The sequence below is a fragment of the Letharia columbiana genome, assembly GCF_014066305.1.
Source record: "Letharia columbiana isolate WasteWater2 chromosome Unknown Sc0000012_s1, whole genome shotgun sequence".
Taxonomy (NCBI): Eukaryota; Fungi; Ascomycota; class Lecanoromycetes; order Lecanorales; family Parmeliaceae; genus Letharia; species Letharia columbiana.
The window spans coordinates 187552-206663 of NW_023501051.1; the positions used below are offsets into that span (position 1 = coordinate 187552).

At 50.5% G+C, this 19112-nt stretch overlaps 8 protein-coding genes across 8 annotated transcripts; 4 read left to right on the forward strand and 4 right to left on the reverse strand.

Annotated features, from left to right (window-relative positions):
- Positions 1–603: 603 nt before the first annotated feature.
- Positions 604–1726, reverse strand: HO173_004869 (uncharacterized protein; the record flags this gene model as incomplete). The annotated part of the gene is made up of 3 exons (XM_037306787.1): positions 604–907; positions 970–1331; positions 1379–1726. The coding sequence occupies 3 exons, from the start codon at positions 1724–1726 to the stop codon at positions 604–606; spliced, it is 1014 nt and encodes a 337-aa protein (XP_037166322.1).
- A 41-nt stretch (positions 1727–1767) lies between these two features.
- HO173_004870 (uncharacterized protein) lies at positions 1768–2331 on the reverse strand (the record flags this gene model as incomplete). The annotated part of the gene is made up of 2 exons (XM_037306788.1): positions 1768–2049; positions 2107–2331. 2 exons carry the CDS (start codon positions 2329–2331, stop codon positions 1768–1770), a joined length of 507 nt encoding a protein of 168 aa, XP_037166323.1.
- A 780-nt stretch (positions 2332–3111) lies between these two features.
- On the reverse strand, positions 3112–4473 carry HO173_004871 (uncharacterized protein; the record flags this gene model as incomplete). Its single annotated transcript, XM_037306789.1, has 1 exon — positions 3112–4473. The coding sequence occupies one exon, from the start codon at positions 4471–4473 to the stop codon at positions 3112–3114; it is 1362 nt and encodes a 453-aa protein (XP_037166324.1).
- Positions 4474–5388: 915 nt separating this feature from the next.
- Positions 5389–11160, forward strand: HO173_004872 (uncharacterized protein; the record flags this gene model as incomplete). The annotated part of the gene is made up of 5 exons (XM_037306790.1): positions 5389–5493; positions 5637–6026; positions 6077–9421; positions 9474–10855; positions 10926–11160. The coding sequence occupies 5 exons, from the start codon at positions 5389–5391 to the stop codon at positions 11158–11160; spliced, it is 5457 nt and encodes a 1818-aa protein (XP_037166325.1).
- A 156-nt stretch (positions 11161–11316) lies between these two features.
- HO173_004873 (uncharacterized protein) lies at positions 11317–11631 on the forward strand (the record flags this gene model as incomplete). The annotated part of the gene is made up of 1 exon (XM_037306791.1): positions 11317–11631. One exon carries the CDS (start codon positions 11317–11319, stop codon positions 11629–11631), a length of 315 nt encoding a protein of 104 aa, XP_037166326.1.
- Positions 11632–11681: 50 nt separating this feature from the next.
- Positions 11682–13193, forward strand: HO173_004874 (uncharacterized protein; the record flags this gene model as incomplete). The annotated part of the gene is made up of 2 exons (XM_037306792.1): positions 11682–12693; positions 12766–13193. The coding sequence occupies 2 exons, from the start codon at positions 11682–11684 to the stop codon at positions 13191–13193; spliced, it is 1440 nt and encodes a 479-aa protein (XP_037166327.1).
- A 1116-nt stretch (positions 13194–14309) lies between these two features.
- HO173_004875 (uncharacterized protein) lies at positions 14310–15203 on the reverse strand (the record flags this gene model as incomplete). The annotated part of the gene is made up of 1 exon (XM_037306793.1): positions 14310–15203. One exon carries the CDS (start codon positions 15201–15203, stop codon positions 14310–14312), a length of 894 nt encoding a protein of 297 aa, XP_037166328.1.
- Positions 15204–17748: 2545 nt separating this feature from the next.
- Positions 17749–18891, forward strand: HO173_004876 (uncharacterized protein; the record flags this gene model as incomplete). The annotated part of the gene is made up of 4 exons (XM_037306794.1): positions 17749–18150; positions 18201–18498; positions 18545–18694; positions 18758–18891. 4 exons carry the CDS (start codon positions 17749–17751, stop codon positions 18889–18891), a joined length of 984 nt encoding a protein of 327 aa, XP_037166329.1.
- Positions 18892–19112: the final 221 nt, after the last annotated feature.

Here is a 19112-nt window from a genome sequence, read left to right on the forward strand (position 1 = left end):
ATGACATGAAGCTTTTTACCTTACAGTTCTAGTTGATCATTGAAGAAGAAATAAAGACCATACGAGCAGTGCATTCATCAAAATGAGGAGTGTGTTGACCCACTATCTACAGAAATCTAGGAAGCTAATCTGATCGAGATGATTAGTGCTCGCAAACAGTGAGGCCATACAGAAATGACGCATGCACAAGTAGATATGTAGATATATGATTGGGCATATCCAACACTGGGGCAGCTAAGACCTTTCTGGACATGCAAATAGCCCAGAAAAGGCCCCCCAGCGCTAGAAAAACTCCCATGTCTGAGCGACATGCCCTGGAGTGAAAATGAAGCTATATATAGGTGTGGGTGGGAGGGAGAACAATGATATGGCTCTGAAAGAGAACAATTCGAATGAAGAGCCAACTACTGGTGCAGTGGTCATACAAGTACCTAGTACTCGCCATGGCCACCTGTCTCCCTACTATCGCATATCGCATAATGATGGAACGGTTGATCAAACAACCACCAACGCTATGGCCTCATAATGGACCCACTAACCCACAGTCCCACTGTTGCGAGCAGACCAGCTTTCTTGTCCGGATATGTCTACAGCCAATCGACCTCATTCCGGTAGTTTCTGATTCCCTAGGTGTTCCTTCTCACTGATATCTAGGTCCCATCTCATTGGCACCGGATTGTGCCAACTGAAAAGCCCCTTCGGATCCCACTGTCTCTTCAAGGCCGACAGCTTCTGCAGCTTGCGTGCGGAATACCATGCCGTGGGACCCTCGTCTCCGTGCGCAAAGTTTACATAGGTGGCAAGGGTGTCGAAACCGCTCGTCTCTGCAAACCGGGCACGGGCCGGCGTGACAAACTCATTTATGGCGTCATCGTTGCCGGGGTCGGTATAGAAACTTTCGATGTTCCTGAAGGACCGGGATGTGTCAATGACCATCCATGCAAAAGGAGAGTGGGGAGGGGAACCTACATGTGTGCAATCGCATCACGCCATGGGTACGCTGTCTCAGCATCCGGTACCGCTGCCACGGCATCGTTGGAGAAGCGCTGCCTATTAGAAGGCGGCCTTGGTAGCTCAGGATACTCACGCCAAAAGTCCGTAAGACGGGCATAGAATGAGTCGAAGGTAGGCGGATCGAACTGTTTGAGGGCGAGGGTGTAGAGGTTTATACGTTGATTAGGCACGCAGGTTCCATGGTCAGAAGGAAACATGGTATTCTGGGGAATCATGGTGATGTTGCTCACAAGGGGGCCAAGGTCCTTGAAAGGCTCCAAATAAGCTTCGCCATCTTCCTGCGGACCAAAATAGACCGCATGGAGCACGATCAGCGGCTGCAGGGTGGTTAGCGATTCTCATGATACCGGTAAAAGACGCTCACCAGATCGATGGTCCGGTTGTAGACCGCTACTGCAGTCAGGGCCAATCGAGACGGCATTGCGTGCTCGAAGGACTGCAAGGTCCTCCAAAAGGTATGATTGGCGGTGGCCGGATAGACCAGGTCGGCGACCATGACTTGCCCCTTGTTGGTGATATCGTAAACCTTGAAAGTCGCGGAGGTGACGACACCAAAGTTGGCGCCTACTCCGCGAACGGCCCAAAAAAGGTCAGGATTTTGCCTCGCTGTTGCTGTGACTAGCCTTCCATCTGCCGTTACCATCCGCACCGACTCGAGAGCATCCAACAACAGCCCGCGATGACCCTTGAGAGGTCCAAAACCCGCGCCCATCGTTGCCCCAAGGACACCGACGCATGGGCAAGATGCCAGTGCTACAAAAGCCGACATGAGCGGATTAGTTGAACGTCCCCCCTTGACCAACTGAACAAACGGCAAACCATACTTAGTCCCTGTCCTGCATCGTACAACAGGTCGTGTAGTTGTGAATACTCAGTCGCTCCACCGATTGTGAGGCGGTTCGTAGATGCGTCCAGCTCCACTGATTTGAAGTTGCCCAGATCGATTGCGATGCCCTTGAAAGGGCTATAGTCTGAAATCCCGTGACCACCACCGGTGGTGAGGAAAGGGATTTTGTTGGCATCTGCGATTCTCACCTGCAGTGACTTGTCTCAGTACCTCCACCATCAACTCGACAGCAATGAGATGCCTACAATAGGTTGAACGTCGGTCTCGGTTACGGGCTTAATGGCGCCCAGATCCTTGGGCGCTCGGTAATTGGTCCATCGCAATTGTACCTGCGTGCTCCAGTCGGTGTCTGTAGGGAAGATAATTTGGGCTTCAGGCGACAGACTTGGTCCGAATAATTCTGAGAGGTTTGCTGGCTTGGCTACCGAAAAGGACAGAATTGCCTGGACAAGGGATGCACCGGATACCATGGTTGTCAACGAGCCTCAGGGTTTGGCAGACTCTGGAGAGGTCAAATCGTCAGGACGCGTTGGAGTGTGCTCCCGCGGCGGACGAGACTTTGTATTTGGTGTAGGATCCATTTACACACATGACTATTCTGCTGCTAGTAGTCTTCTGACTGGATACGCGGAAATCATTGTTTTGCATAGCATTAACATTGCTATGGTCAATGAATGACCAGCACGGAGTATGTCACAGGTGGAGAATGCCACTCTTTGTGCTTGTTCAATTCAATTACTCCGGCAATTACCCCGACCCTAGTAGTCAGGGACGGCTCACATAGGTAGATTCAGGCAAAGATACTTAGTGCTGAGTTACAAAGTACTACCGCATCAAATCCCTAGGGATGTACGTCTTATAAGAAGGCATTGTTTTTTTTGCCAGAGGTTGCCCACCAGTGGAACTTGCCGAGGTGTCTGTAGTTGGGTGAGTCTCAAAGCAAAATCATCTTATGGTCATGAAGGAGAAGAGTTTCGTTGAGTAGGTACATGCTTATGGGCCGAGGGCTGGGCTTCTCCGATTAAGTCAACCGCATGCTTACTGGGAGCTCGATTAGCGGCGACTGCACATAAAATACGTCTAGTTATCTGGTAAGACACTACCGCTTATACAATACTGTTGCAAACCGTGTCCAGTACTTCACATTCGTATATGAGTATTGTGTGTCACTTGACAATTCATACGGTATCTGACCAGAAATTTCAAGGCTGGTGATACTACGAGTATCCCTGATTGGTGGAGGAAACCGATCAACCAATATATTCAACATACTTATTCCACTCTGGGTCAGCATTCAGTGCTTCCAAGTCCGCGTCAGACAAGCAGGCTGAGGCATCGCAATATGCGCCCGAGTCCCCAGAGAAGAACACAACCAGGCTCGGAAAGGGGACGGTTGGCGGCCGCCTGATAAAGTCCGGCTTGCCCAGCGTGCCAAACCCCGGATACAAGTCGGTACGACCGCGAACAGACGAGCATCCGACATCCGTATCGGGATTCAACGGCCCGCCGTACGTGATGGTCGACTTGTCGGCTTCTCTGGCGATGAACGTGGCAAAACTGCGGACGTGGTACGCCGAGCTGGTTCCGTTCAGGCGCTCACGCAGGTGCGAAGCGATGGTGGGAAGGGGTGACTCGGTGAGCTCCTGGAACGACAGCCAGGTCGAGGCGTTGTGTATCACGTCGCCCATGTAATCGGGTGCAACTCCAACAAGCCTCCGGCCATCGATGGCGCGAGAGAATCGGGACTTGGTCTCGGGCGGAAAACGGTGCGAACGGACCGTGGTGTACCGCTGCCAGAAAAAGGCGCTCAGGGCATCGTCCGTCGAGATGAATGGCACGTCCGGGTCGAGGCCCTCGGGTGAGCTCGCAAGCTCTTTGAGTTTGCCCGTCTTCGCGGCTGTGAAGCGAAGGATATGATACCTTGCAGGTTCGGGTCGAACGAGGGGAGCGTCGGCTGCAACGGGAGGGCGTTTGTGGTGGCTGTGATCCAACATAGGCTCGTCCGGGCTAAGCAGAGGGAAAAGGTTCCTTCGATCTCGATTCGCTTGTTCGAGGAGGGAGTCCGGAAACTCCTCCCCGCGCATTGCCATGGCCACGAGCTTTACAAATCCAAAGTGACCGCCGGCATCACCCATGTTGTGCTGAAGTGCAAAATCCAAAATCAAGCCTCCTTCGATAAAGCTAGCCTGGAGCCGGACAACGTGCGCTGGGTCCTCGTCCGAGTCCTCAAACATTTGCGGAAAAGCAGAGACTGGAGTCAGCAGTTCAGAGTCTATCACGGATATTGGCGCTTTTCGTTCCTTGATTATGGCGTATGGCGGTAGTGCGTTCGATACCTCTTCGACGTCTATGGGGTTTTCTGGGCGAGGACATGCAAGCACTCGGTAAAGGCAAGAATTGCCTGGCTTCTTGCCTACATTAATGACCCGGGACCCCATCCAAGGCACTTTGTCCCTAACTTTTGTGACCGCTTCCTCCAGATCGCAGATGACTTCTTCCCTGGTGGCACCCTCGGGCATGGGGAACATGTAAAGGATATGGGAGTAGCATTGTAGCATTGGTAGCTGGCCGAGGATGTCCTGATAGCGATCTAGATCTTCGTACTTCTCCATCTTGATGTTTTTAAGGTCTTTTTCCGGCAACTGTAATGACAATGAGATATGAGCGATCAGCCAGGTAGCGACTAACCACTTGGTTTTCGATGAGCTTGCAAATATCCCGAAGTGCCAAGAGGTGGCTAATACGTCGGTCAATGTGATGTCAGATGGAAACACGACTCCCTAACACTATACCCCTGTTTTGGTGCGAGACGTTGTTGAGATGAACGGTGAAAATGGAAGAACTTCACGCTAGCAATTAGGATGACTCACATTTCGCCCTGGGTGGAAATACCGAGTCATAGAGCTAGAATCGACGACAAAGGGCACCTCGTAAGGTTCGAACGGCGAAGAGCAACCCTGTCAGTTTTGACTATAAGCTGAACAGTCGGAACAACAGTTTTCATCGAATGATTCGCAAAGAGTAGCGGAGTTTTTTGGTCGGAAGCCGGAGTTTCCTCGTCAGCAGAGCTATCGGAGGTTTCCGGAGAGATGTTGCTACGTCTCCTATTGTGTCAGCAGGGCAGGGAACAACTTGAGTATAGAGGAGTTCTTGGTAAGGAGGCGATTCAGCAGGCCTCGGAATGACAAATCGAGATCACTGAACACTAGAAGTGGGGACTCTTGGTTTCACGCACGTGTACGTTCGTATAGAAGGATGGGTGTATGCAAGAGGGACTTTATAGGTTGGAGTCATTCTCTAGCTTGTCGACCGTCCCATCGCAATCCTCTAGGAGTGTTTGCATCGATACTGAAGCTGTTGTCCTGCAGTGTGGTTAGCCTGGTGCAATCTAATTTTCGGGCGTGGATATCTTGAATTGAAGCTGTAAATACTGTGTGAAGACGAACTCGAGCTCCTCTCAATCAACAAATCTCGCAGTCGATTAGAAATCACTAGCATCTTTTTTCTGTTATGGTCTCTTAATCAACATGGTTGGCCAAGTCACTCGTCCCTGCGAGGGCAACAGATTATTAGTATTCGAACCGCAAACTCTGTCTCTCGATGCAGCTGCCTTCCATACTCTTCAGACCACGGTAATGCAAATGGGAAGCAATGCATGGGTTCTTGACACCATCGCGGAGCTACCACATTGTTGGGAAGCATTCGCGCAGAGTTTCCAAAATACAAGATTATTCAAGGTGCTCAATTGCTCACAAAACTTGGCGAATGGTTCAAGACAGGGAAGCTGGACCACGAGTCTTCGCATCTTCCAAACATCATCCTCAGTCCTCTAGTGATTATAACTCATATCAGCGAATACATGAAATACCTCGATGTCGCCTCGCCAGAGTCTAGGCAGCAATGGGATCATCCCGAGAAATCATCGACAGAGATCTTAGGGTTCTGTATGGGATTCTTGAGCGCACTAGCTGTGTCTATCAGTAAGGATCGCCGACAAATTGAGACATATGGCGCCACGGCAATACGACTGGCAATGCTCATTGGAGGAGTTGTGGATGCACAAGATGAATTGGACAACCAGGGACCATCCAAATCGTTTACAACTGCGTGGACTTCATCTGAGGCAGCTAAACAAATGGGTCAGATATTGAAGCGCTTTCCTGAGGTAAACCACTCGTCCCTTCATATGTCTGCATGTGAGACTTACGTGGACAGGCATATCTATCCGTCTCATGTGACGAACATCGGGCAACTGTGACCACTGCCGAGAGAACGGCTTCCACTTTACAGCAAGAGCTACGCCGTGTGGGTATCATTGCAAATGAGATCAGCCTTTACGGCCGCTTCCATAACGAATGGTATGCAGATGATATCGACCCGCTGATCCAATTCTGCGAGTCTCAGCCTACCCTGCACCTTCCAGATGCATCGGATCTGATATATCCAACCCGTTCAAACTCGGGGAGCGGCTTGATTACAAGTGGCGGGCTCAATGGTCATGCGCTGCGTACCATCCTTGTTCAGCATTCGAACTGGTATCAGACATTCAAGACCCTTTATGATTCCAAGTTGAAGGGTCAAAAAAGGATAGTTGTAGCGTTCGGACCGGACCGATGTATTTCCCCATCGATATTGCGTGAACTCGAGTCAATTCGACCGCTTACGAATGCATCTAAGACCCAGCCAAAGATAAGAAAACCCGATGATATTGCGATCGTGGGCATGCCGATCACGGTCGCTGGTGCGGATGATGTTGCTGAATTCTGGGACTTGCTCTGCGAAGCGAAATCTCAGCACAAGGAAGTGCCTCCGGAGCGCATCAAATTCGAGAACGCCTGGCGGGAACTCGATTCAAATAGGAAGTTGTTTGGAAATTTCATCAACGACCATGATGCTTTTGATCAGAAACTCTTCAAAAAGAACGCCCGGGAGGCTGCTTCCACAGATCCGCAACAACGGCTGATGCTGCAAGTGGCATACCAGGCATTAGAACAGGCTGGATACTTCAACTCCCCTGACTCAGATAAGAAAATCGGATACTACGTTGGTGTGTGCGCTGCTGACTATGAGAACAACGTTGCTTGTCATCAACCCAATGCATACACGGCAGTGGGCAACCTCAAGAGTTTCATTGCTGGCAAGATTAGCCATTATTTTGGTTGGACTGGTCAGGGTCTCTGCATTGACACGGCCTGCTCCTCGTCGTTGGTTGCAGTGCATCTGGCATGCAAATCAATCCTTAGCGGTGAATGCAGTGCCGCGCTCGCTGGGGGAGTGAACGTGATGACCAACCCTTTATGGTTCCAAAATTTGGCCGCGGCGTCCTTCTTGAGTCCAACGGGCCAGTGTAAGCCATTTGACGCCTCAGCAGACGGTTACTGTCGAGGGGAGGCCATTACTGCCGTGTTCTTGAAAAAGATGTCAGCAGCGATTGCCAATGGCGATCAGATTCTTGGGACTATCTCCGGCACTGCCGTGTACCAGAACCAAAATTGCACCCCAATCTTTGTACCCAATGCCCCATCTCTCTCCGACTTGTTCCGCGATGTTCTCGCTCAGTCAAAACTCGAACCCTCTCAAATTACGGTCGTTGAAGCGCACGGCACAGGGACACAGGTTGGGGATCCGGCGGAATATGACGGTATTTGTCAGGTCTTAGGAGGCCGAGTCCGTTCTAAGCCCATTGCTTTTGGGTCCGTCAAGGGACTTGTTGGACATACTGAGTGTGCTTCCGGTGCCGTGTCTCTGATCAAAACTTTGCTCATGATCCAACAGAAGGCTATACCCCCACAGCCTAGCTACAACACTCTGAACCCACATATAAACGCCTCTGCTGGGGATAACATCGAGATTGCTACAAAGTTGAGAAGTTGGAATGACAACTTCCGAGCGGCGCTGATCAACAATTACGGTGCGTCAGGCTCGAATGCTTCCATGGTGGTGACTCAGGCACCCTCCCTGCCAATCACGAATGCCGTGAACATGTCTATCATGATCGAGTTTCCTTTCAGATTTTACGGGAAGGACGACCGAGCCCTCCGAGAATATAGTGCAAAATTCCGTCCATTCCTCCAGTTAAAGGGTAGTAAGGATTTGTCCGTGGCAAACCTGGCGTTCAATGTCTCCCGGCAGTCCAACCCGACGCTCGACCGAGCCTTGCTTCTCAGCTGCCGGTCCACGGATCAGCTAGCACAGAAATTGGCCGCATTTGAAAAGGGAGATATAGACACCGTGTCAGTCGGGCACCCATCTTCTAGACCAGTTATACTCTGCTTCGGGGGCCAAATTTCTACATACGTCGGGTTGAGCCGGGAAGTCTACAAGAACGTTATGATCCTTCGCACTCATCTTGACCAGTGTGACGCTGTTTGTCGGTCAACTGGGTGTGAAAGTATCTTTCCTGGCATCTTTGAGAGGATTCCGATCGATGATCCGGTCAAGGTTCAAACAATGCTTTTTGCCATGCAATATTCTTGCGCAAAGAGTTGGATTGACTGCGGAGTGCAGCCCGTTGCTGTTGTTGGGCACAGCTTTGGCGAATTAACAGCGCTATGCATTTCCAATGCTCTTTCTCTCCATGATGCTATTAAGATGATTGCTGGCCGTGCAAACCTCATTAAAAACGCTTGGGGTCCTGAAAAAGGTTCAATGGTTGCTACCGACGCTGAGCTGCATGAGATCGAAAAGCTCTTGGCTGAAACGGGTATACCTTGCGAAGAAGCAGGGGAGCGCCCAACCACCATTGCTTGCTTCAACAGTCCCAGGAGTTTCACCATTGCCTCTTCGTCTAAAAGCATTGACATTGTAATTAAGACGATTACAAAGAGTTCTACGTACTCGACGATCAGGTTCAAGAGGCTTAACGTCACCAATGCTTTTCACTCCGCCTTGGTCGAACCCTTGATGTCCAACCTGGAGAAATTTGGACAAGGGTTGACGTTCACTGAGCCCACTGTTCACTGGGAGAGAGCCACTCAATTTCAGTCGAATGATCAGCCGACTTCGAAATATGTGGCGAGCCACATGCGAGATCCTGTTTACTTCAGCCACGCCATTCAGAGACTCTCGAAGAAGTATCCGTCCTGTATCTGGTTAGAAGCTGGATCAAATTCTACCATCACAAACATGGCCAGCCGAGCCCTGCAATCGCCGGAGACGTTCTGCTTCGAACCGATGAATATTGCTAATGATAATGGGTTACAACAGCTGATCAACGCGTCTGTCGGTCTTTGGAAAGAAGGCTTGAATTTCACTTTCTGGGCCCATCACCGGTTGCAGACTTACGAATACACGCCTTTGCTTCTGCCATCTTATCAGTTCGAAAAGACTCGGCATTGGATGGAACCCAAGGCTCCACCCAAGTCTGAGGAACCCGTCAGTGAACAGACACCGGAAGAACCAAAGGGTCTCTGGAGCTTCGTTGGATACCAAGATGATGGAAAGCAATTCGCTCGGTTCCGCATAAACATGGTGACTCCTAGGTACCAGGAGTTCGTGTCGGGCCATGTCATTGCACAGACCGCGCCGATCTGCCCGGCCACACTTGAAGTTGACATCGCGGTTGAGGCACTCACCAGTCTGTGTTCCAGACTTTACAACCTCAAGGTTGCAGCCAAAGATTTATAATGTGGACAATCAGGCTCCTATCTGCATCGATCCGTCGCGATCCGTTTGGCTTGATGCTCAAGCAAATGATGCCAGCCATTGCAATTGGGAATGGAAAATTGTCAGTGACAGCTCGCAGAATGCATCGTTGACTGTGCACGTCACGGGCAGAATTGTTTTTGTCTCCGTCGATGATGCGGAATGGCGACTCGAATTCTCCAGATATGAACGCCTGATCGGGTATCACCGCTGTTCGAATCTTCTTCACAGCGACGATGCGGACGATATCATTCAGGGTCGTAATATTTACAGGGCGTTTGGCGAAGTTGTTGACTACGCAGAGCCGTATCGCGGTCTGCAGAAGCTTGTGGGCAAGGGTAACGAGTCCGCTGGGCGTATTACTAAGAAGTACAGCGGCGAGACTTGGCTAGACACACACCTTTCCGACTGCTTCGGTCAGGTTGGCGGAATCTGGGTCAACTGCATGACCGACAAAGCTCAGGGTGACATGTATATTGCGACTGGGTTCGAGAAATGGATGCGCTCCCCAGACGTCGGTGCCGATTACAGTCGCCCGGATGTATGGGATGTGCTTGGTAATCATCATCGTGCCTCTGATCAGTTGTTTCTGACTGATATATTTATCTTCGACTCGACAAACAGCAAGTTAATGGAGGTCATTCTAGGCATCAACTACCACAAAGTGCCGAAAGCATCCATGCGCAAGATTCTCTCCAGACTCACTGTCTCCGAGCATTCAGAAAAGACGGCGTCCGTCAAAGCTGAGCCAGTACTGCCTATGGCAAATGATGTTGTAACTCCACAGAAACCAAAGTTAGATGAGACGCCCAAGCCAAAGAAGAAGGCCTCCGGTGGCCCCGACGTTGTCATGAAAATCAGGGCTCTCCTCGCAGAGATCTCTGGGCTCGAACCGGATGCTATCCAACCTGATGCTCAGCTTGCCGACATTGGCATTGATTCCCTCATGGGAATGGAATTGGCGCGCGAGCTTAACGGAATGTTCAAATGTTCTCTACCAAGTGAGGAGTCGGTCAACGTGGCTGACTTCAGCGGGCTGGTCCGACTTATTCAAGACACCCTGGGTCTGGCTGGTGCTGACCTAACTGAAGGGGGAAATCCATCCGAGAGCAGTCAAAGCGATGCCAGTTCCATATTCACTCCTTCTCACACCGTCTTGACGTCGGTTTCGGACGCAGAAGACAATACGATGAGTGACGAAAATTACAATACTACCAAGGGACATCTGAACGGCTCAATCTCTCCTGGACCCGGTGACAGCCTTGAACTACCTTCTTCTATGATTATCGAAGCATTCGAAGAATCCAAGAGGCTTACGGATCAGTTCATTGCCGACTACCGATGTGCAGGGTACATAGACACGGTCTTACCGAAGCAGACGCAACTTTGTGTTGCGCTGACTGTCGAAGCATTTGAGCAGCTGGGTTGTCCCCTCCGCACGTCTAAAGCAGGGCAGAGATTGGAACGGATTGAATATGTTCCCCAGCACCAGCGGCTGGCGGAGTATCTTCACAAGATGTTGGAACAGGAAGCACGAAGCACGACTGATCGATATGGAAGGTTCGCAAATCACACGCACTGCCATCACAGCTCCTTCTAAGACCAGCGAGGTGGTTCTGGCCAACCTCCTGCATGACTATCCCGACCATGAGTGAGCAAATCGACTCGTCCACTTTGCTGCTGGCAGGTTGGCGGATGTATTGACCGGGAAATGTGACGGGATCAAAATGCTTTGAGGTACCGATGAAGGAAGGGAGTTGGTTACCGGGCTGTACGGTGATTCGCTTCTGAATAAGTTGGCCAACGCGCAGATGCAGGACATTATTACCCGACTTGCGTCTAGGATCCCGAAAGATAAGGGCCCCTTGAAGCTCCTAGAGTTGGGGGCTGGCACTGGGGAAACGACCAAAGGGATGGCTGCATTGCTTGCCCAGCTGAATATCCCGGTTGAGTATACATTCAGCGACCTCTCCGGATCCTTTGTGGCGGCTGCCCGGAGAAACTTCAATGCCTATCCGTTCATGAAGTTCCGCGTTCATGATATTGAGAAGCCCCCAGCCAACGACCTCCTCGGCACTCACAAATCATCATCGCCAGCAATGCCATCCACGCTACGCATAGCTTGACGGAGTCCACCAGAAACATCCGCAAGGCTCTGCGTCCGGATGGATTCCTTATGATGCTGGAGATGACCGAGCCGGTGTACTGGGTGGACCTCATTTTCGGTCTATTTGAGGGTTGGTGGCTCTTTGAAGATGGACGGCAACATGCAATTGCACATCAGTCAGTCTGGGAGCGGGACATGCAGTCCGTGGGGTACGGTCATGTCGACTGGACCGATGGTCATAGCCCTGAGATCAAAATACAACGGATCATTGTGGCCTTGGCTTCTGGACCTCAATATAGCCGTCAGCCCCCTGTCCCGTTACCGGCAAAGAGTGAACCTGTTCCCACTGCAGCCCGCAAAGCGGCCGTTGACGATGATGTCCGGAAGTACACCCATGGCTTTGCTGCCCCTGTTCCTTCCAGCTCGACTAGCCCTCCGAGTGTCTATGAACAATCCGTGCTAATAACCGGAGCATCGGGAAGCTTGGGGACTCACCTCGTTGCTCACACTGCTACTCTTCCTCATGTCAAATCGGTGATTTGCCTCAACCGACGAAGCACAACGAAACCAGATGTTCGTCAACATCGGGCTATGGAGGAGAAAGGTATACTCTTCGACGCGGCATGCCAGTCGAAGCTGCAGGTGTTGCAAACTGACACCAGCAGACCGATGCTAGGACTCGCTAGGAGCGAGTATGACAGTCTCCTCAATACCGTCACTCACATCATACACAATGCATGGCCAATGACTGGGAAACGTCCTCTGTCGGGAATGGAGTCACAATTTCAAGTCATGCGTAACCTCATCGATTTTTCACGAGATATCTCGTCCCGGCGTCCGAAAGGGTTCACGCTCAGCTTCCAATTCATCTCTTCCATCGCGGTTGTTGGGCACTATCCTCTCTGGAGCGGCAACTCGGTAGTTCCCGAGGAGAGAGTAACTATCGAGTCTGTCCTTCCCAACGTTTATGGAGATGCCAAATTCATCTGCGAAAGAATGCTCGATGAGACTCTGCACAAATGTCCAGACCTATTCCGCACTATGGCTGTACGCCTCGGACAGATCGCCGGCTCGAAGACCAGTGGGTACTAGAACCCAATGGAGCATCTCTCGTTCTTGATGAAGTCGTCGCAGACGTTGAAAGTGCTGCCAGATTTTGATGGCGATCTCTGCTGGACTCCGGTCGATGATGTTGCAGGTACATTGAGTGACCTGCTCCTTTCCGAGCGCGCTCCGTATCCAATCTACCATATCGATAACCCGGTGCGTCAGCCCTGGCGCGAGATGATCCCAGTCTTATCAGACGCGCTCAATATCTCGTCGACCAACGTGATCCCCTTTAAGCAGTGGGTCAGACGCGTGCGCTCCTTCCCCGGCGCGGTCGAAAAGGACAATCCGGCGGGCATTCTCATCGACTTGTTGGATGACAACTTCCTTCGTATGTCTTGCGGGCGCCTTTTCTTGAGCACAGCCAAGACTCGCGAGCATTCCTCAACCCTTGCGGCTGTGGGACAGGTGAGTGCAGAAGTGGCGAGGAAGTACATCCAGGCATGTAAGGACATGGGTTTCTTGCACGTTTAATTAAGTTGCTTATACGATTCGTGTTGTTTTGTAGATCATGCACGTTGGTTAGATTATCTTTGATGATGATTCGTACATGCTGTTTTAGAGCCGCGTTTAGCGCCATTTAGCGTATCCAAGATCCATGGCAATGCTTGGCACAGATTTTCTCCCCCTCTCCCTAATCCACACTATCAACTTCACAACTAGTTTGTATTATAAGAAACTTCTACGCACAAATCAGACCCATCATCTCTGCAAGTTCAATGCTGCTAGAATATCGGAAGTAAATACGAACATGACTAATTTATAGACTCACGAATATATTAGCATTTTGTCTGAGGCGGATCATGTCGCTTTTTGAAGGGCAACTTCTCTTATTTCTCAACTTCTCGATCCCACTTTAATAGTAATTCTCAATTGAACTTTTGTGTATGAAACTTCTACTAGATACTCTCACAATCTCAGCGCTGCTGAAACTCGGACAGTCCGACTTATGATTGTAAAGTTGATGATTTGAATCTGTGGGGGCGGAAAGGTATTCCAATGCCAAGAGGTGGAACCGTGGAAGCGGGTTTGGTTATACGCTATTTAGCGCCTTGGCACCGGCCTATATGTACCTACTGCCACCTGTACATACTTCCTTCCTTAGTATTGTTTCCTTCGTCCCCATGACACCATGATCCTGGTACGTCCCTGACCTCGCCTCCAAATCCATCAGCGTCTCGGCATCATCGCCGCGGCCTTGATTCCATAGCCTTGCATGAGGGGCGGCAGGAAGCCTGCAGATACCCGGGGCCCTGCGGAGATTACCACAAAAGCAGCACGTCATCATTGGCGAAACAATGCCTAGTGAGGTCGTTGAGTTGGGGAGGCTTTGGTCACAGTGGGCATTTCAAATTTTGGATTTACATAGCGCTTGTCTTTACCTTTTTGGCACTTCTCGGGTCTGCGACTGGCAAGGGGTATGGCAGCAGAAAAATGAGTGAAGTGTATTTTTCATTCTTAAAAAAATGGCTTTTGATCCAGCGTCGCTCATGTGATTTGAAAGATAGTACGTGGTGAACCTAATCCTGTGGGTGCTGGAACGAGATTGTGAACACCAGCACAGGAAAGTAACCTTCTCGATGGCATGACTCAAGAGAAGTAGTTCGCTTCCAAGTCCGCAACCAAACCCGGTTGAGTAGGGTGCCATCCCAGCTCCTTCTGAGTCTTCTCACTCGAGGTGGGATTGTCCATGCCGAGCAAATGGGCGAAGAAGCCAACAGCCCCCATGGCTTCCTGCACCGACTGACCTTTCAACGGCAGCTGCAGATGCTCGCTGACCACGGTCAAAATGTCTTTCATCGGTACGCCCTGTTCAGCAACGGCATGGTAGGTGGCGCCCGCGGTGCCTTTCTCCAGCACAAGACGAAGCAGAACCGCAGCATCATCTCGATGGACGGCGGGCCATCGAGCCGATCCATCACCAACGTAAACAACCGAGCCCTTTTGGCGGTACATGTCGATCAATCGCGGGAGCATGCCTGGGTCTCCTGCGCCGTGGACCGTCGGTGTGAATCGGACCACGGCGCCGCGCACATGCTTTTCCTTGGATAGCGCGTAGACCAAATCCGCCGACTTTACGCGGTCGGACATGGGGATGTCCCGTTCGGGTTCCGTGTCCTCGACGGCCAGTGTTCCCTTGGGCAAACCCAACGTGCCGGAAGCGATGATGAGCGGCTTGTTCGTGCCGGCCAGCACTTCCCCCATGGCTTCAATGGCTGCTCGGTCCGTCGCACAGGCTCCGGGAAAATCTTTAAAGTCATGGATGAAGGCGAGATGAATGACACCGTCCGCGGCCTTTGCACCGCTCTTTAGACTCTCGATATCACTCAAATCTCCCTTGTGCGCTTCTGCACCCGCTTTGGTGACGGCTTCGACGTGGGCATCATTCCGAGCGAGACCAAGCACCTGGTGACCGTTTTTGACGAGTTCTTGGACGGTGGCGCGTCCAATGAAGCCAGCGGCACCTGTGACGAAGACACGCATGGTTTGCTCGTGCAGTAGGTTTGATGGATTGATGGATTGAAAGATTGATAGATTCGGAAGAATGATGCTTTGTCAGAGCTGGAATGGGAAGTGGGGATTTCGTAAGCTTGGTGACTTGAGGGAAAAGCTGATGTAAAAATAAGCTGATGTCGAGATACTGTGGCATCGGTTTCCGTCTAATCCTTGTTCTTTAAGACCTTTAACGTATGCGTTGTGCATTTCGGACTTCAGACTGAAGGCAGCGATAAGTCCGCTGCAATTGACCCTTTTACCCTTTCAATCCGGTTTTTGAACCCTAAATCCGGAGTGTCTAAGTCCGAGATGATGTCAATCACAGTCAACTCTTCATCCCATATCCCATTCCATATTCCATAGGCAAGGTACAGTATAAAAGTACAAAAGCAAAAGATGGCTGCAAGGCGGCTTTGTTTACTTTGGTGTGGGCCGAAGGTATGTTGTAAGGGCTGATTTCCGCCTTGTCTACGAGACTAGAGAAAGCTAGCTCCCGAGCATTGGCCAAAATTTCTCGTCCACCTCAAGGTACCTTACCTTAGCTACCTTGATACTAGCTTACCTTTCAAGACCTAGGAGTCCCACCGCTTGGTGAAAGGACGTTTCTAAATGTCCGGTCGAAGATGACTGTGGGAGTTCCCGTAGGATCTATCAGTCTTTACCTCACGGATCCTGACGGTTCTAATGATGCCTAATGATCCCTGGTAGCATTGACCTAAGGTAACCATTAGTCATGATTCCATCTCCTTCTCGACGAGATGCCTTGAGGTGTAACAGTCCATTCGTTCGGGCCTTTCTTCCGACCTATCTATCTGTCCACACAGTTGCGGACGCCCGGGTCGGACCTAAATCCCATCGTCGTCATCAACCTCCTATTCTAAAAGTCCTGGGCCGTGGCGATGGTAATCCGCTTATGTTGCATATCCCCAACATGACTCCGGCTCCCATGGACAGAATGGATGTCCGTGGAGAGTCATGATATTGACCGGACCGTAATGCTCATCACTTGGGCAAGTTTCGGCTCGGAACGACCCCCTACGAAGCATTCTTCTAAGCTTCCTTCGGCCTCACTTCAGAGCCATCTACTCTGGAGTTGACAGTCCTCAAACCCCTCTTGAGCCTCTTCTGACTTTCAATCAAATATACAAACAGTCGCATCGCTGTCTAATGATAACAGAAGTATCGAAGTAATCAACAGTTTTTATCGTGATTGTGATAACGATGTGGCAGCAGAGAAGGAATTACACATCAAATTACTGATAATTAGTCGCCGAACAAGATATGGATGTACGTCAAAATTGCTGTGATTTAAGACACCTCTACGGGAAACGGCTTCACCTGCCCGAAAGGATGCTGACTGCCGATCTGGATGCTGATTGCCAGAATGAATGCTAATAGAATGTCCCACCAAAACCCATGCCCGTAGATAGATAAGTGGTTTTGCCCAATCAACATGGTGGATCTCCATCGGCATCCATTATGTTCATAGGATTAAATTAGCGTCCAGGCGGAAGGATCCTCCCCCAGTGAGATGCAACACTCATGTTGAGCCTTCTCTCTGAATTCTTGGTTCTTGGCCTGCTTATCCAGCCTTTCCTGCAGGGCCTTACATTAATGCTCAGTCAATTTCTGCTTACAACCCCAGGTTCCACTCTTCGGAGATATCATTATACCACGAGAATCCATCAAACAATTTGAGACCTCGTCCAATACCTCCAGGTCACTGTAGCGACAGGATCTCGTCAAATTGAAGACACTAAGCACAGAATGTTTTCACCAAGCTCCGACACTCAAGCTCCGCGGCAGCTGCCCGGTTCAGCGTGTGAGGAGTGCAGGAGACGCAAGCTACGATGCGATAGACAGGAACCCCAATGTGGTAACTGTACGGAATCCGACATTGAATGCAATTTTCGAATATCTCGTCCCCCAAGGGGTCCGAAGAAAGGTCACCTGAAAGCTTTGCGTAATCAAATAGGTAACACAACTGAGCCCCATTCTAGGAACCGAAGCTGATGATGAACACATCCAGCGGCGTTGGATGATCGTGTAGAGCGGCTGCAAAAGAGGCCCGCAGCGAACAAAGCATACAACAGTCCGTCGCCCGTCCCAGCGGCGGTGGACAATTTTCCGGAGCAGCTGCAAAAGGAACCCTTAGCGAATCAAGCATGCAGCAGCCCGTCAGAAACTGTATTTATGGACAATTTGATGTCCAGCGAAGTATCTCTCTGGCCTCAGGATCTCCCGTCCACTTCGTTGGGTACTGAGAACCGCCGTTATGGTTTATCTTCTCCCGGGATGTCTCCAATGGAGAAAGGAGGAACTCCCCCAAATGTTTATTTGTCGGACTTGGTGAAAGTTGATCTGTACGTAAATCTCAAATATCTTCTTGGTCGGCAACTGATCCATTCCATGTAGCGATCAATTATTCTTTGATAGGGTGTATATTTTTGCATCGATGATTCATTAACGTCGCTACGTATCCTGGTCCAAGCAATCGACGAATAGCCCAGCCCGTGTTTGTCTTCAGTATGCCATGTGGACCATGGCAGCATCATTTTCGACGCAATTTCGAAACATCCAAGACAATCTCTACCGAGAGACCAGAAACATGTTGGAAGCGTTCGAGTCGGACAGTGATAAAACCGAGCTGATCTTTTTGGAGCACATCCAGGCATGGATTCTATTGGCAATGTTTGAGTTCATGCACAACAACCATCAAAGAGGCTTGATGAGTGCAGGGAGAGCATTTCGCCTCGTCCAGATGCTATGTCTTTTTGAAATTGACAGTCCAAGCTATGCTATGGCTCGACAGTCCTGCGCCCCCACGGACCATGTCAAACCCGAGGAAAGTCGAAGGACGTTCTGGGTAGCCTACACCATGGACAGGGTTGTCAGCTTCAACTATGGATTGCCGCTGACGTTGAATGAATTAGAGGTGAGCAAGAAGTGATTCCATACAAATGGTGCTAAGTAGTATTCGATCAGATTTGCACTCGGCTTCCCACTCCCGAAGCCAAATTCCAAAGCGGCGAGCCAGCTCTGATGGGTTTTCTGTGTGAATTCATGGGTGGCATCAACCAAGACAGTGTCCCCCCTTTTACGGAATGCATCATTCTGGCCACCATTTGCGGACGCAGTGTATCCCACAAGCAACGAATGACCGTTGAGCGAGTTTATGGAGCGTCGACGCAGGACTCCCTCGACCGCCATCAGTGGCTCAATACCATCCTGGCAGCAAGAATTCCAAGTCCTGTCCCTCAGCTGTCCTTCCACGTCCGAGTCTGTAGATGCCGTACTGATATTTGCAAACCTCCTTGCTCAAGCCACAGTTCTCTATCTCTACAAGATCATTGAACCCGTAGTCTTGGACAAAGATGAAAACCAGGGTATGATGGCTCAATACGAGCAGCAGTCGCTCACAGCGGCGGAGGAGACAAGTCACCTCACCAAAAATGCTGGCGCAGCTGAACCATTTCCAAGTAAATCCTAGCCCTCCCGTGCAGCGTTTTTTCGGGCTTCAACCATTGACTTTCGGTTCGCAGGCTCATCCGTTCGTCCCGGTCTGCCTTTTTGTGTGTGCAGAATTCTTCATGAAACACAGAAGCGTGAACCGATCCTACGGCCTACAGCTCCAGGAAACATTGGAAGCTCTCCGCAGATTGGCCGGTTTCAATAATCTTGCCAGGGTCTATCTGCATCTCCTAGGGCTGAATGATGCTTGACCAAAATTTGGGGCTGCGCGCGCGGTGGTGCCCCCATTGGTGAGTCGAGACTTTGCTGGTGGTTAGTCTCATCAATCCTACAAACACGAAGGGAATCTTGTTACGCTTCCTTGATTCCATAACCCTAGTAGTGGCTTGGCAGCAGTATATAGCTCCACTGAGCTTCCTCTGACGT